General features: G+C 32.3%; 1 protein-coding gene across 1 annotated transcript; it reads right to left on the bottom strand.

The window, feature by feature from the left end:
• Positions 1–2,813: 2,813 nt before the first annotated feature.
• Positions 2,814–15,257, bottom strand: LOC132752717 (signal recognition particle receptor subunit alpha-like). Its single transcript, XM_060743081.1, is given in 15 exon segments — positions 2,814–4,838; positions 5,210–5,811; positions 5,813–5,851; positions 5,854–5,901; positions 6,183–6,359; positions 6,822–6,907; positions 7,522–7,735; positions 8,148–8,320; positions 8,936–9,022; positions 9,513–9,625; positions 10,295–10,401; positions 12,331–12,493; positions 13,121–13,277; positions 14,705–14,826; positions 15,153–15,257. Coding segments are annotated over 13 exon segments (1,542 nt in total). The 5' UTR covers positions 14,823–14,826; positions 15,153–15,257; the 3' UTR covers positions 2,814–4,838; positions 5,210–5,751.
• Between the last annotated feature and the right edge of the window lie 770 nt (positions 15,258–16,027).

Genomic DNA, 16,027 nt, shown 5'->3' with positions numbered 1-16,027 from the left:
TTTTTTGTTGTCTTAAAAAAAATATAGAACTAGATCTATACAGTACAGTATGCACGTGAAAAAATGTTTGCTTCAGACTGGGACAAAAAGATACACTACATAATATCACAGATATACATACACTAGTCTATTCAACTCCATGATAATATTAGTCCCAGCTTCAGATTAGTTTATTTAACAATTACCAGCAGATTCTTACAATTGAGATCCCTTGGGAAATATGAAAATTGAGAAGACGCTAGCTGGCCTGCGGATGTTAAAACTCGTTGGAAGAGACATCACCTGTAAAAATATCTTGATGTTTCTTTGTCAAATACAGGTAGATCTAATGATTTTATTTTGAGGTAACATATTAAAAGTACATAGTACTTAGTACTTAGTAAACATAAAACTTCCTTCAAATATACCATTCTACCTATAAAATATATAGCTCTTCATGTATAAACAGAGAACAGGAACAATATTTTAAGTCCCCTCTTCTTTTAATAAAATTTCGCCACTACTTAATTCATGTTGGTCTCATCACTACAACATTTATTTATATGCCCATATCATTTGTTAGCTTACACTACTGTAGATAGGAAATGTTCTTTGCAGCGTCATCGTTAAGGACCGATCCTCTATCTCTGCTCCCTTATGAATTCGAAGACAAGGTCGAAGCGGCCGTATACTCTTACTTTCATTTCAAAATGTATTGTTTTGGCTAGAACTAATTCTTATGCATAGAAAATTCAAAAGTGTAAATGTATATTTGCATCACTGCGTATCCTGTCTAAATTTGAACTCTTCAAAGGAGAAAGCCTTTTCATGAATTGTAACATTTGAATAATGAATAAGAGCATGTTTAGATGATTGTTATTTGAAGAATGTAAAATGATTTTTCATAAAACTAAAAAGTAACAAAATGTAATAAAGTAGAATTTTGACTTTCATATGAAATATTAAATCACTATAACTACTAAATTTCGAAGGCAATAAAAAAGGTCGTTTAGGCAATTGACTAATGAGTAGGCTTTTTTTATTTTTATAAAAGTACACAAAAAAGAAAAAACTTTTGAGAAATTTAAATATCATCATTTCTGAGGCATAATGGTCCTTATATTGAATGAGTGTAGGTTTAATACTAAATATATTGAACGAGTTGAATAAATTTATATTATGCGAGTCCGGAGCGAGCAAAATATTTTTTTATTCAACTCGTTCAATAATTGCAGTAATGAACCTTTACACAAATACAATATTCCCTTTTTATCATATACCCAAAATAAAGACTGTTAGACTGCAAAGGAATCATATTTACATTGACATGCTTTTAGTGAAACGTATGGTGGTATTCTTGTTTTCGCCCCCGCGACCCCGCCAAGCGTAAAGTCAAGAATTGATAAGTTAAATTGGCGGGGCCGCGGTGCGAAAATTCGCCAATAAGCGGCGGCACAGGGCGAAGCGAAATTTAAGAAATAAAATCGCGGTAACGCGGAGTGAAAGCACGCTAATTAGCGGGACCGCTATTTATTAAACTTCGCCTCGCCCTTGCAGTTTCATTCCCCGCCATTTTACTTGTTAATTCTCGACTTTTCGCTTGGCGGGTTCGCGGGCGAAAAAACGAATGACACGAGTCAGCCTCCATAATAACGCGATGCGCGTCTATAACACAAATGACGCCACGTCAAAATATCTATGCACGGCCGGCCGTGCATTACCATTTTTACGGAGTCGCAAGATCGGCACGTGTATGTGATAAAGAAATACACATGTACCTGACAATTTTGAAAATAAAACACTTCTGCTAAAATTGTAAATTCCTGGTCGAAAACATTTCTAGCTTACATCAACGCTGAAATCTATTGGTGAGTTCGATATAACGAAAGTTTGTCATTTGAAAGCAATGAGAGCTCTGCGACATTGAAATGATGGTACCGTAAAGTTTAAAGTAAACAAAATCATGAAAATGTGCGTTTCACAAATATTACGTGTCGGCATATTTTTTCTATCACTAGTACTTAGCACCTTTAGTAACATGGTCTAGAATTTATTTAAGCCATATATAATATCTTTCCACCATCTCATAGACATTGTGAAGTGATAAAGACTCACTTTGGTCGTATGGTAAGTCACGTGTTCTTTAACGCGTCGCATTGATTTCAATATACATGTACACGGTTTTTGTTTAGATAGCAAATACTTAATTCCGTCTAAATTGTAATTCTTTAACATATTTGAAAAAAAAATACTCAAAACTATTAAAATACAGCAGTTATCACAGACAACTTCAATGCGGTTATATTAGTATTTAAGAATCTTCATTATTTTGAAAGAAGAAAAAAGAAAACATGGAAATATGACATTCCAGATAGACGCGGACTAATTTTTCATTTAAATATCTTATCATCATTTTCGGTTTATTTATTGAATATTCCTTGAGAAAACAAATGTACCAATTGAAATATACTCATTAATAAGATAACAGCAGTGCATTGCTATACGCAATTCTACAAGGACATTTTATTAGGAGCTACTTAAATAGATCTAAAAAAATTACTACTTTTTTCTTTGAAGATTGTTACTCTTTCCATATATAAGTAACTGATAAATATAGCAAACTTTGCTTGATCTATACAAATGCATGTTGCAATTTCTTACATGATGATATAATGGTCATTTCTTTTATACTGTGTTAGATCGCGCACAAGAACTACTTTCATTTCATAATTTGACACTCCAGATACTTGTATTTGACAGCATTTATAGCAGATATGCATTGCACTACTTGCTGAAATTTCATAATACTAGGGAAAAAACAACAAAGACCAGAATATGTATAAAATATGATTTAATTAAACATTAAAATCTCCAGAACCTCTTGGCATTTAAATAACAACCTGTGACATGAAAAACATCATCATCTTAACATACGATCAATAATAATAAAGTATTATAAATGTGAACTTCCATACAATCAATAATAAAGTCAAGAAGCTTTATGTTACAAAAGTCTCTGATAAAATAATACAAATGTGACCTTCCATAGTTTAGACAATATAGATATATATCAATATACAGCACAGATGTGAAAAAATGTGAATTAATCCTATACAACAATTAAACCCTTAAAACAGAATTTGTGTAATGAACTTGTCCACACTACTTTGACTGTGGAACAGTCCATTAAAATTTCAGGTATTTTAATGTGAAAATATAACATGATATATTGAGCAGTAAACAGAATACATAGTCTGATCTCACTGCAAAATGTGCCCCGGACTTGAATTCAGAACAGTCCATTTGTAGCTTCAGGTATGTCAATATCAAACTATTACAATAATAAATAGATGAAACAGCCAACGGTAAAAGATCTGGTAAGATTGCAAAAATTAGTGGGTGAGGCTCACCAGATTGTACACCAGTGACATAGGCCTTATTATCATTTCAAGTGTACACAACTACTCAAAAGGTTAAGTGACTGTCTCAATGAGAATAATAGCCCAATGAGATCATACATTAACCTTCAACCCCTAAATTTATTAAATGGACTCCACCTTTAGTGAATTTGGGGAATGCCCGATCAACCATAGAGGGATTTTTACTATGAAACTTTGAAAGTACTTAAAGAATGAGCATAGGACAGTATTAAAGTCAAGTAAGTTGGCATCAATGTGAATGCCGACGAAAGGCACATCATTAACATTGTATTCACTAGAAGTGTTTATATTAATAACTGGCCCTTTTTGATGCTGGGAAAACCTATAACATATATCTGATAACATAATGTAACAACTATGATCATATTATGAAAAAAGGCATAAAATATAACATTTAAAATCAACATATTAACATAGAATTTACAATAAATAATGAGATTTCAGATATTTACAAGCAAAATAAATGACAAACATTCTACCAAATCTATACAATGCTTAAACACAGTTCATTAATTGATAGTCTAGTAAATGCAAAATTACATCATTCAATTTTTTTTACTGGATATCTGCTTCACACTTATATAAAAGAACTATCATTTTAAGTATTAGTTTGCTGATTCATCTAAATTTAAGTTCGGATCATTTCATGTTACTTCAAGGGTTCAAATATCCTAATAATAAAATTGAGCTTCCACAAGAATAGGGTAGCCTGAACAAAAATAAAGGCTGGCCTGGCGATATAGTGATGGCATAGGCGAGTATTAATTATATCACACTACTATTGCCTAAAACACTATATTACCTAAGGAGTTCCTAATTAAGGTTAAATGTCAAACCTGTAAAAACACTAAGTTCAGCAAGAAAGTAAATGTTTGACAAAAAGGACAATTTTCTTGATTTATAGAAACAATTACCTTGTGTTATTTTCTGCTAACAAATAACAAGCTTATAGCCTTTAGCCAGCTGTTTTAAACAAATTCTAACCATATAATTAGTGCAGACAAAGATCAAAGGGCACAGACATGCAGTCTGATCATAGTCTACACTGTTCCCTATTCAATCAGTATACATTTTGAAATTCTCCCCTAAAAATGATAAATTGAAAGATGGACAAGTCTATTTAAGATCTTTAGTGTGGCAAGAGTTAGTATCTCTTTTAATATAAGACATGATGAGCCTCGTAAAAGAAATGATATGATACTTAAATGACAAATATATCGCCATGACAATATCTTATTTCAAGATTAGCACAATGAAACAATAAAAGTAATCTTAAAAATCACATGTTGACCCTGAACCATTTACTCAAAGGGAAAAAAAAACACACCTTTTCTTAAAAGTAAAAACCAGAACACTGATAGGCCTAAATTTTTTTAGGAAACGTATCAACAAAAATCTCAAATAAAAAAGTTAAAGATCCTGTAACACATTTTTTTCATAGTTTTATTTCATAGATATGATGCTCAAATTAAGATTTGTCAATATTGTAAGTTCCAATAAGCATTATTTATAAAGATATTTCCCAATTTAACATTTCATGTAAATAAAGGGAGGTAATTAGAAATTTATTTTCTATAAATTTTAAGTCAAATTTTCCAATAAGAAATGAACGCTTGTGTTTTATTGATTAAATATAATGTGCACAAATATTTGCAGTACACATTTTACACATTCTTTGATGGTTGAAAATTGTTTTATTTGCATAATTATATACATATATAACTTTTTGCAAGTGTGGTATTCACACAGTAACAATATCAATCACAAAACATACAGGATCTTTAAAGAACGTTAGAAATATCAATATCTGAATAAATATACACTGTATGTAACATGATTGCACAGTTTATATAATAAAGCATGAAAAAAATACCAATTCTAGACTTATTCGCCCGTACCCCTCCCCCCGAGTCAAGGTAGCAAATAGATCTAATACACATTTTAAATGACTAGTGGAATTTAGACTTTAAAATCCAACTGACCAAACCATTAAAAGATTCACATAGCATTTTCAGAAATGACAATTTATATTCCAGAGTCAGAAATTATGGACACACTAAATAATAAGCACTTTCATTGAAGCAGATGAATTTGATACTTCAAAAGATTTATCTATTTTAGAAAACTGTCAATTTATTAATACTCTCATTTGCTCTTTTCAGGTTACAAATTGTGTCAAAAGGACATTAACAGCCGACAAGAGCAGACGCACGCTTCTGGAAAGCTTGAATATATTTGAAAGATAAAAGTTACTGCAAGTCAAACAAATGTCATGTCACAGGTATACCAATTCTCACAGAGAGATAAGTACTCTCCCCTTTTTATCTACTCTCTACAATGGAGGTAGAAATGTTACTTGAGAAGGGCATGAACAAACAGCTTTAGCGTTGAGGGTTTCTCAAATCTGTGTACGTCTGTCCTGTACGCAACAAATGACAATTGGTTGACCTGTGGTATAAGTCATGGAGATAGCAGCTCCAACCTACAAATATAAAAATTGCATGTTTGTAACAATGATTTTCATTGGATAATCATGACTTTCTATCATCTGTATACATGACTACAGCAATATTTTTATTTACTTGTGCACTGCAGTATTATAAATTTGTTAACAACATTGTTGTTATGATTGTCAATAAACTTTTATTTCCTATATAACCCTTGCCAAACACCTTGTATTATACTAGCATACAATAGTTTATATCGGAACATATACCGATAACACATACAATTTAGGAAAAAAATAAAAAACATGAATAATACCTTATCATCAATAGTGTCAAACTTGGTCAGTATAATGCCATCTATCAGTCTTGGATTGGTCATGTTGGAGTGGTCAGCGAGAGCCTGGTTAAACTTTGTCAGCTGATCAACGGCCTCGTTACCTACCAGGGCCTCGCCAACAAACAGCACCAAATCTGGTTGATTCACTTTGATTAACTGCAATACAAGTTTGATACTTTGTGTAATATATAACATAGCATAAATCTTCAGGTCTCTTTTTTTACAAATTAATCACATATGCAACAGTAAGATCATATTGAAACTTTTTGGCCTTCACTAATAGCCCAAAATATACCACAATACATTATTTCAAGCTGGATCAAACACTTATATAGAACATACATGATATAACCTTCCAAAAGCCAGATGGGTGCCGTTTTATAATTCGTCGTACCCATGGTCATAGCTAAGATTTGGTCGTACGGCACCCTTGAGGATAATTTACATCAAAATTGATTTACTAAGTATATACTTTTTCTAGAAAAGATCTCAGTTTTGCATGTATTTCTTTTCCCTTTTTACTTATTTTTTCTTTTAGTTTTCTTTCTTTAACTTAGTTTTCTCTCTTTCTCTTTATTTATTCTTATATTTGCTATCTATTAAAGGATTCATGTATACCTTAGCAAGTGCTCTCATGAGAGGCTCATTGTCCTGCATCCGTCCAGCGGTATCAACAAGGACAATATCAATATGGCAATCTCGAGCTGTAAATATACAAAACATTTCATCAATACATTGCAATATAGAGCTGTAAACATACAAGAGATTATATCAATATATGGCAATCAAGAGCTGTAAATATACAAAACATTTCATCAATACATTGCAATATAGAGCTGTAAACATACAAGAGATTATATCAATATATGGCAATCAAGAGCTGTAAATATACAAAAGATTTGATCAATATGAGGCAATATTGAGCTGTAAATAAATGAAAGAGATTTGATCAATATACTGTATTAGTGAATATTTTCGCATGTCGTAAAATTAGTGAATTTAAAAGTCCAGATATTTTGCATGAGGAAATATTAACAAATCATGCAAAAGGTAGAATTTAATGACATGTTAATTGATATTTATGCCACAGAAATTTTAGGGATCTTCATCAATTTCGCGAAATTCGCCAATATTTCTGCGTCGGTAACTTAACCAGTCAAACAATGTGGCTATCTCAAGCTGTATATATTCAACATATATTAGTAATACATGTGGCATTTTTGAGCTTACATACAACTGCTTGCCAAACTTTACAAAAGACACCAATAAACGCACATCCAAACTTTCCTATTCTGTTAAACATGTTACATAAAATTACCAAAATTTATTGCTTCCATTGCAATCCCGGCAGCATCTTTACCATAACCTTTCTCGTACAACTGTACCATCTGTTGCCCGCCATGTCTCTCGGCCGGATGTAGCGCATTCAGTTTACGTGTGTGGGTACGAAGCTGCTCAACAGCTCCCGCCCTAAATGTGTCACATGCTGCTATCAGAACACGAAATCCATTCTCAATCAGCCAAAAACAAATCTGATAAATGAAAACACCAGAATAGAAAATCTTAGACAATACTGTAACAGAAGAATCATTAAAGATATACTATGCTCATCTTTGAGTAAAATAATTGTATCAATAATTAATAGTTTTGTTTTGTATTTCAGTAAATATTTTTTAAATGGATCTTAAAAAACACCCAAACTGAAAAGGTTATGTGGTGATTTCTCATACTATTCTCAGGTGTGTAAGGTGAAAAAGAACATTGAAAGAGAACCCTTGAGCAAACTGGGTAACTAGGACACATGAAAGAATCTTAAGTTCTTGATGGAATTCAAACCAAAAGAAGTTAAAGGTAAGTGATTTTTAGTTGACAACTTTATTTTCTCCATTACGAAGGTCCCCTTTTATACTTGGACAAGTATTTATTATAATTATTGTAAAATACCTTGGCAAGATTTGTGCTTTTTCCGACACCATTCACCCCACAGAATGTAATACAGTAGGGTTGTTTTTTCTGTTTAGAGTCCATGGCGTCACGGAGGATGTCAACACGACGTCTTGGAGACAAGATTTGTACCAGTGACTCGGTCAGAGCCGTCTTCACGGTACTGTTGATACCTGAAACACAGATAACATTTCATGATTTATAAAATATTTCCATCCATCACGTTTTAACGTTGTTAAAAATAACGTTTACCAGCATTTTATTGTGAATTATTCCTTTAAATCATGAATAATAACATTTCTTATATTATTGCTGTTGTCGGGTCTTATGGCGCACCAAACACAGTAAAGGTCATATGGTGACTTTCCAGTTTTATTGGTGAAGACCTCAGATGCCCCTCTGTACATTATTTCAGTCACTAGAGGCACCTGATTAGAATCACTAACATTTAATAAGCCAGAGGGATAGCTTCCTTACATGTAAGAATCCAACGTCCCTAGCAGGATTCAAACCTAAAGTAGTAAGAGGCAAGTGGTTTGAAGTCATTGATCTTAACAACTCAATCATGGGTAGCCTGTAATGTTCAAATGCACACCACAAAAGATATTTTTAACTCGACAAAAAATCTTCTTACCCTTTAACATTGGTATTGACTTTCACTATCACTTACTATTCAAATTTATAACAAACATACTGAATATGAAGATCTTAATAAAAACACTTTTCACAGATGCACAAAAAAAAATTGATCAGTATAATGAAAGTCTGTTATAATACTTGTTACTTACTGCTAAATGTTCCGAGAACTTTTCCCTCCAATTTAGCTGAGACAGATTCACAAAGCTTGACGGCAATATCGGCAGCAACATTCTTAGCTGTGGAAAAAAAACATGCTCATATACAATAACACACTGGTCTGGTTCTTATTTAGAGAAAAGTTTTATTCTGTTTAACTACATGAAAATGTATTATTGTGAAATAAAGTTTCTGTAAACTTTTTACTACCATAATATTAATGACAAAAATTAATTTAAGAAAATTTGGACATTTTGTAAAACTTATGTCTTCCAAAAATAATTCTAGTCTAGTTTTCTATTTGATCTAATTGGCCATTGATGGTTCTCATTATAAATCTATTCTGACAGCCATGATGTTTTACAAATAAATCGGCACATCTTACTGCTTTTGACAAAGTTAATAGATATGCAACTAAAAATATAAACAAAAGACTATATCTGCCACCCAGAATTAAATATGGTAATTCTATAATATGTATATATGGTAACAACAAACAATCATTAAATATTAAATATATTAAACATTTGAAATAAATTTCACAGAGATATGGTCCCAATTTACACTTACAAACAAGATGTTCCCTAAACTTGTCCAGGACAGGGGCAAGATCTTCCTCTGTCAACATTTTCGAGCCAACAAGATTTTTAAACATACTGAACATTCCTCCACTGCTCTTCTTACTGTAAATGTACAAATATAATCTTGACATTATTTTCCAAGTACTGGCATATACACACCTTCATATCTACATCATACATTTTGGATTTACAAATCCCTAAAAAAAATACACACACTGCCGGGACAAGGAAATAGTTAAACTCTAAAAAATATCGCGGCCGGTTTGGTGCAAAAACAAAACCAATGAAATGTCCGGCAACAGATGGCCAGAACATAGGTAACATCTTGCCTCATTTCCCTCTTCAGCAATTCACACATAGTTTTGAGCATTTCAAATATGGGGGAAATTTTACATACAGAAAGAAGGAAAAAGATCAACAAATGTTATTATAAATTCTCACTTTTTGATAAAAATCCCCCCAGTTCTTGGAATACTAGAATAGACACTGCTTCAGGAGTGGATATGCTGTGATAACAATCGACTTGTGCATTGAATAAGCGGGAAATCTCATTAAAATGACTTAAAATTTGTAAACATTCAGGCTGATGTTGAAGAGGAAAACATGTTGTTATTCTTCTTGGAATATGTAATTTTGAAAACAGGCCATTAGGCAGATTCCAAAATAAATTTCAAAAGATAAATTAAGGTAATTATCAGACTCTATGAGGAATAGCTATTTAGAATAACTATTAGTGTTTATTTGATCCATATAAGATACCACAATATTTACCTAGAAGTTTTCTGTGTGACAATTTCTCCTTCCTCTTCTTCTTCTTCACTCTCTGACTCTGTTTCAATACCCCTCAACTCTCCTTTCATTCTACCAACATAGTCAAGCTGTGTAAATATAGTTAATATACAATGTATTCAGTTACTGAATGGGCACCTTTTCAATTCATTTAGGACTGCGGACATAAGAAAAAACCCTTAACATCACTTACTTTACATATTAATTCTTAAAGAAATTCAATTCTAAAGCTCTTGAAATAAATAACAAGAGGGCCATGATGGCCCTGAGGTCGCTCACCTGTATATAGGCCCCCCGGAGCGGGGCCAGTTTAAACCCCAGGGCTTTTATTTGAACAAACTTGGAAGACACTCATTAGAAGATGTTTCTCAATGTTAAGTTTTTACTACACACATGTAATGAAAAACAATGATCTCACCCCTCCTTACCCCCCTCGGCAGGGCCAATTTTCATCCAAGGGCTTTTATTTGAAAAAACTTGGTAGACATCCATAAGAAGATATTTCATGCTAAACATCTAAGCTCTAGCTCATTGGGTTTTTTAAAACGAGATTTTAAAGTTTTTACTACACACATATAGTTAAAAACAATGACACCCCTGGGGGGGGCCAGTTTTGACCCCAGGGCTTTTATTTGAACAAACTTTGTAGACATTTACAAGAAAATGTTCCATGCTTAATATCTAAACTCTAGCTATTTGGGTTTTTTCAAAGAAAATTTCTTAAGTTTTTACTATATGCATATAGGCAAAATCAATGAACCCCCTGGGGCAGGGCCAATTTTGACCCCAGGGCTCTTATTTGAACAAACTTTGTAGACACTCACTAGAAGATGTTTCATATTTAATATCTAAACTCTAGCTATTTGTTTTTTTTTCAAAGAAGATTATTTAAGTTTTTGCTATACACATATAAGGAAAATCAATGACCCCTAGGGGCGGGGCCAATTTTGACCCCAGGGCTTTTATTTGAACAAACTTGGTAGACACCCATTAGAAGATGTTTCATGCTGAATATCTTAGCTCTAGCTCTTTGAGTTCTTTAAAAGAAGATTTTTTAAGTTTTTACTATATGCATATAGGGAAAATCAATGACCCCCAAGGGCGGGGCCAATTTTGACCCCAGGGCTTTTATTTGAACAAATTTGGTAGACACTCATTACAAGATGTTTCATGCTGAATATCTTAGCTCTAGCTTTTTGGGTTCTTTAAAAGAAGATTTTTTTTTTAGTTTTTACTATATGCACATAGGGAAAATCAATGACCCCCTGGGGCGGGGCCAATTTTGACCCCAGGGATTTCATTTGAACAACTTGGGTAGACACTCACTAGAAGATGTTTCATGCCAAATATCTAAGCTCTAGCTCTTAGGGTTTTTTAAAAGAAGATATTTAAAGTTTTTTCTTTCGGTTGCCATGGCAACCAGAGTTCTGCATGGAATTAAATTCTTTTGAACAATTTTTTTAGGTGACCACCAAAGGAACATTCCTGTGAAGTTTGGATGAAATTGGCTAAGTGGTTTATGAGGAGATGTCATTTAAAGTAAAAGTTTACGGACAGACGGACGTTGGACGAAAAGCGATCACAAAAGCTCACCCTGTCACTTTGTGACAGGTGAGCTAAAAACACTTTTGAAATTTGCTTAATGTTTCCTATTCATATTTATCTTTAACATTTTAAGAGTTATTCACTTTTTTATTATTAACACCACTAACAATGTAAACATCTTTTAACGTCATTTGTAAAATGACATTAAGGGTTGTTTTCTCAAGTCCCTGTTCAATATTAATTTTAATTTTGTATAAAATGATAAAAAATAAACTAAAATCTTGAACTAACAAAAGAATATCATTCTTCTAACACACAGAGTCTAATCTTGAAACAAGTAAAAATCTGGGTAATAAAAATCCCTCAATTTATGTACAAAATTCATAAAAAATGCCACATTATATTAATTATATACAGAGAAAATCTTTTAAACTTTTAGTGTGTAAATGACCAAATAAGTCTAAATGATCAACCTCTTCATTCTTGAGGGACACGCCAACACCGTTCACATCGAGGTTGTCAGCTGTGCCGTCGGTATAGTCAAGTTCTTTAGCATCCTCTGATGTACCACCCAGGACCCACTTGGTACCAACCTTTACCCGCTTCTTGTTATTGTCCGGACTTTTTGGGCTTTTACTATTGGTAAATGTAAATAATTAAACATGTATGAAAATTACAGAAACTGTTTTAATTAATTCTAAAACTAATGTGATTAAATTTTAAAAGATTTTTTATTCATTCAAAAATATGTTGCTGACCAGTGCGCAACTGCATTATCAATAAGTAGATATTTCTGTGTGACGAAAAAAGCGAGTGAAAAATTCCAAACATTTCACATGAGGAAATGTAAGCAGATCATGGAAGGGTAGATAATGACAGGTTGGTTGATATTTACACTAGATGAAATTTTAGTGATTTTTTGTTGATCCGCTAAATTCGCCAATATTTCCGCATTGCTAACTTAAATACATATAGAGAACTCTTAGTTTCCTGCACAATGTTAAATTAAATAAATAAAATCTGAAAATGTAGATTTGAATGATTATATAGAACTAATATAATTCTTTCAATGACCACTGCAGAACGGAAGTTAGTTTAAGGCTTGACTTAAGCTTACAGCTTATCATTACAGTAAAATCATACATTAAGGAAAGCTATTGTTTTACATAATTTTGAATCATTTTCTTTCATAGACAATAAAAAAACAACAAAAACATACAAACAACAAAAACAAACATTGCATTAATACAAATTTACACTGACCTCACATCTGCAGCAGACTTCTTTTTCTTTGCAGGACCAAACAACCTTTCTCTGTTTTTCCTAATGGTCTCCTCATCAAGCTCCCCGTTACTTGTGTTACTGGTTGCCATAGGTACCGAGGAAGTCTTCTTAACTTCTTGTTCTTTAACTGGGGTGTCTGAAATCAGAGAGATATATGAGCCGCGTCATGACAAAACCAACATAATGGTTTTGCGACCAGCATGGATCCAGACCAGCCTGCCCATCCGCGCAGTCTGATCAGGATCCATGCTGTTCACTTACAAACCCTATAACAGTAGAGAAACTGATAGCAAACAGCATGGATCCTGATCAGACTGTGCGGATGCGCAGGCTGGTCTGGATCCATGCTGGTAGCAAACCCATTATGTTGGTTTTGTCGTGACGCGGCTCATATATACATGTAGCTAGAGAATGGGATTTTACACAAATTTGACACATTAAGGTCAAAGTATACCAATAAGGAAACATGCCAATCTATAAAACTACTATTATTACATGTATATTTTACAAGTTGTTTTTTTCCCGTTTAAACTTTATTCATTGATCTGGTGGCATGCAGCTTTAAACTTAAATCAGTATTACTAGTGATGTTATCAAACTGTATATGAATACCATTACTCTTCACTGTTCAAAAATAAACTTTACTTAAGTGAGACACAGTGTACCAATAGCTGTGTTTTTTTTTCCCTTCTTTGAAAATGGTGCCGATACCGGACAGATTGGGAAAAAATCCATCGGTTTGACTCAAATTGGCAATTTTACATAAGATGCAAAATGTTCTTTGGGAATTTCTTTTATCCAGGATGACATGAAAATTTTGCATAATAAACACTTTAAAACCATGTATTTTTATCTTTAATGATTATTTTTGCTTCTTGAGGTTGAAAAAAAAAGATAATTATAACAATTGTACATAAATAATGTTAAGGTGTGAAACACTAAAAGTAGGACGAATATCACTCTTGAATGTGGTTATACTTGATTTTTATTGCATTTCACTTATCAATGGCATTTATGTTTTTGTTTACCTTTAAATTTGCCAATTTTTGAGGAAATTATTTGTTATTTTGGGAATTTATCAGTCATGAATTTGGAAATTTGTTGTCTATTTTCTATTGGGAACAGTGCCATTTTTCGGTATCAGTTATATAAGGAAAAAAACACTGAATAGTCACTGACTACCATAACTCTCTTATTACATGTATAAGAAGTTCATCATGTTGAACTTGTTCAGTTATTTTCTTAATTTTTTTTTATTTCCCCATGTCTTGGACTCCTTGCTTTTCTTGAATATAGTTTCACCTGCCTTAAGCAGTTGACCCGTGACAACATCATATTGAAATTTCCGTTTATAAAACAAATATTACAGAATATCTTATACTTTAACAATATGAATATTTTTGTTGACAAAATTCCCTTTTTTTTTTATTCAAAACGAGTAAAATTCTCCTACCTGAGGGCCTGTAAGGTAACTAAGGCCCTGTAGACTACATTATAAATGACTATTACGAGTCTAAGTATGAAACTATAATTGAGACATAATAAATGGTTTAAATAACTTACTTTTAACTGGTTTGTTCTCTTTTCCCTTGCCAGATTTTTTTGGTGGTTCTTCCTTCTTGTTTTCTATCATAGATTTCACAGACTTCTTGCTTTTCTCGGACTCTTCAAAACTCTTCATCACTCTATGTTTTGAAAATCAGACAATTGTAACTACACAATTTACAGATACCACACAGAACTTTTAAAATATGTGATGATTGTTTTATGTTTGTTGTTAAGTTTAGTTTCAGAGTATTGGCCACCAAAATGGTGGCTGCCACTTTTGACACGGGAGGAAAAAAATCAGAAACCTTCTATAATTTTAACACATTATAACTTATTCAAATTCAAAGCAATCTACTTCATACTTAAAATACAAAAAAATATTTAATATACTATTAACTCACAAGTTTTAACTTTATGCAAGTCAATTTAATATAAATAGTTAAGTTTTTTGAGAAGTCCATACATAATATAATAATAAATGCTTCAGTGTAAACTATTCCTGTCAGTTTGTATTTTACTTTAAAAGTAAAGTAACTTGTAAAAATATGTCCTTTAATATATAGAGAGAAAATTGAGCCCAGAAGATTCTACATGATTCCTTTGTTACTTTAAATAGCAATTACACATCCTGTTTTTCCAATATCTATACATAGCTTTCTGGTAATAGGAAATAAAGTTTTTTTCCTGGTTTATCAATATAAACACTATTTCACTTTAAATCTTCAAAGATATTTTCCCATAATTTCAATCACTAATTTTTTAGTTCTGTTTTGTTTTCATTTTGGACCTACTCAAGAGGTGAAGTGACTTAAAATAACAAGTGATCAGATAAATGCACATGCTTACGATAAACTCCCCTTTTGACTTTTACAAGTATCAAGAATGACACATCTCTTCTATTAAACAACTAAACCCTGTTTCAATGTGTAGGGCATTAAATAAGACTTAAATCATACAAATATCTTCCAAGATACATAAACAATTTGTAAAAATATATAACACTTTTACAGTCTAGATTTTTGGCTACAATGTATAACAGCTTGAAGTTGATAGATATGGAATTCTGCTTAGCCAGAGTTGCAATAAAATATTTATATTTTTTAAAACACATCATACTTGTTCTTTGTAAATCTTGGCTATTTTCTTGACAAAAATGTTCACATCACTTTAAAAGGAAAACTAATATTTTTGGTTTCTTGGATCGAGATTCAAACACTATACCACTCACATCCTAACCAAACAACTAACACTTGACCACATTCTTCCAATATGTATGTAGTTTTCAGAAAAAAAATACTCAGAAGCAAACCAAATGATTCTAAATTTAGAATTTCCATT

The sequence above is a fragment of the Ruditapes philippinarum genome, unplaced genomic scaffold (genome assembly GCF_026571515.1).
Source record: "Ruditapes philippinarum isolate M1 unplaced genomic scaffold, ASM2657151v2 ctg5830_1_1_1_1, whole genome shotgun sequence".
Classification (NCBI taxonomy): Eukaryota; Metazoa; Mollusca; class Bivalvia; order Venerida; family Veneridae; genus Ruditapes; species Ruditapes philippinarum.
This window is presented reverse-complemented; position numbering and strand designations above follow the sequence as displayed.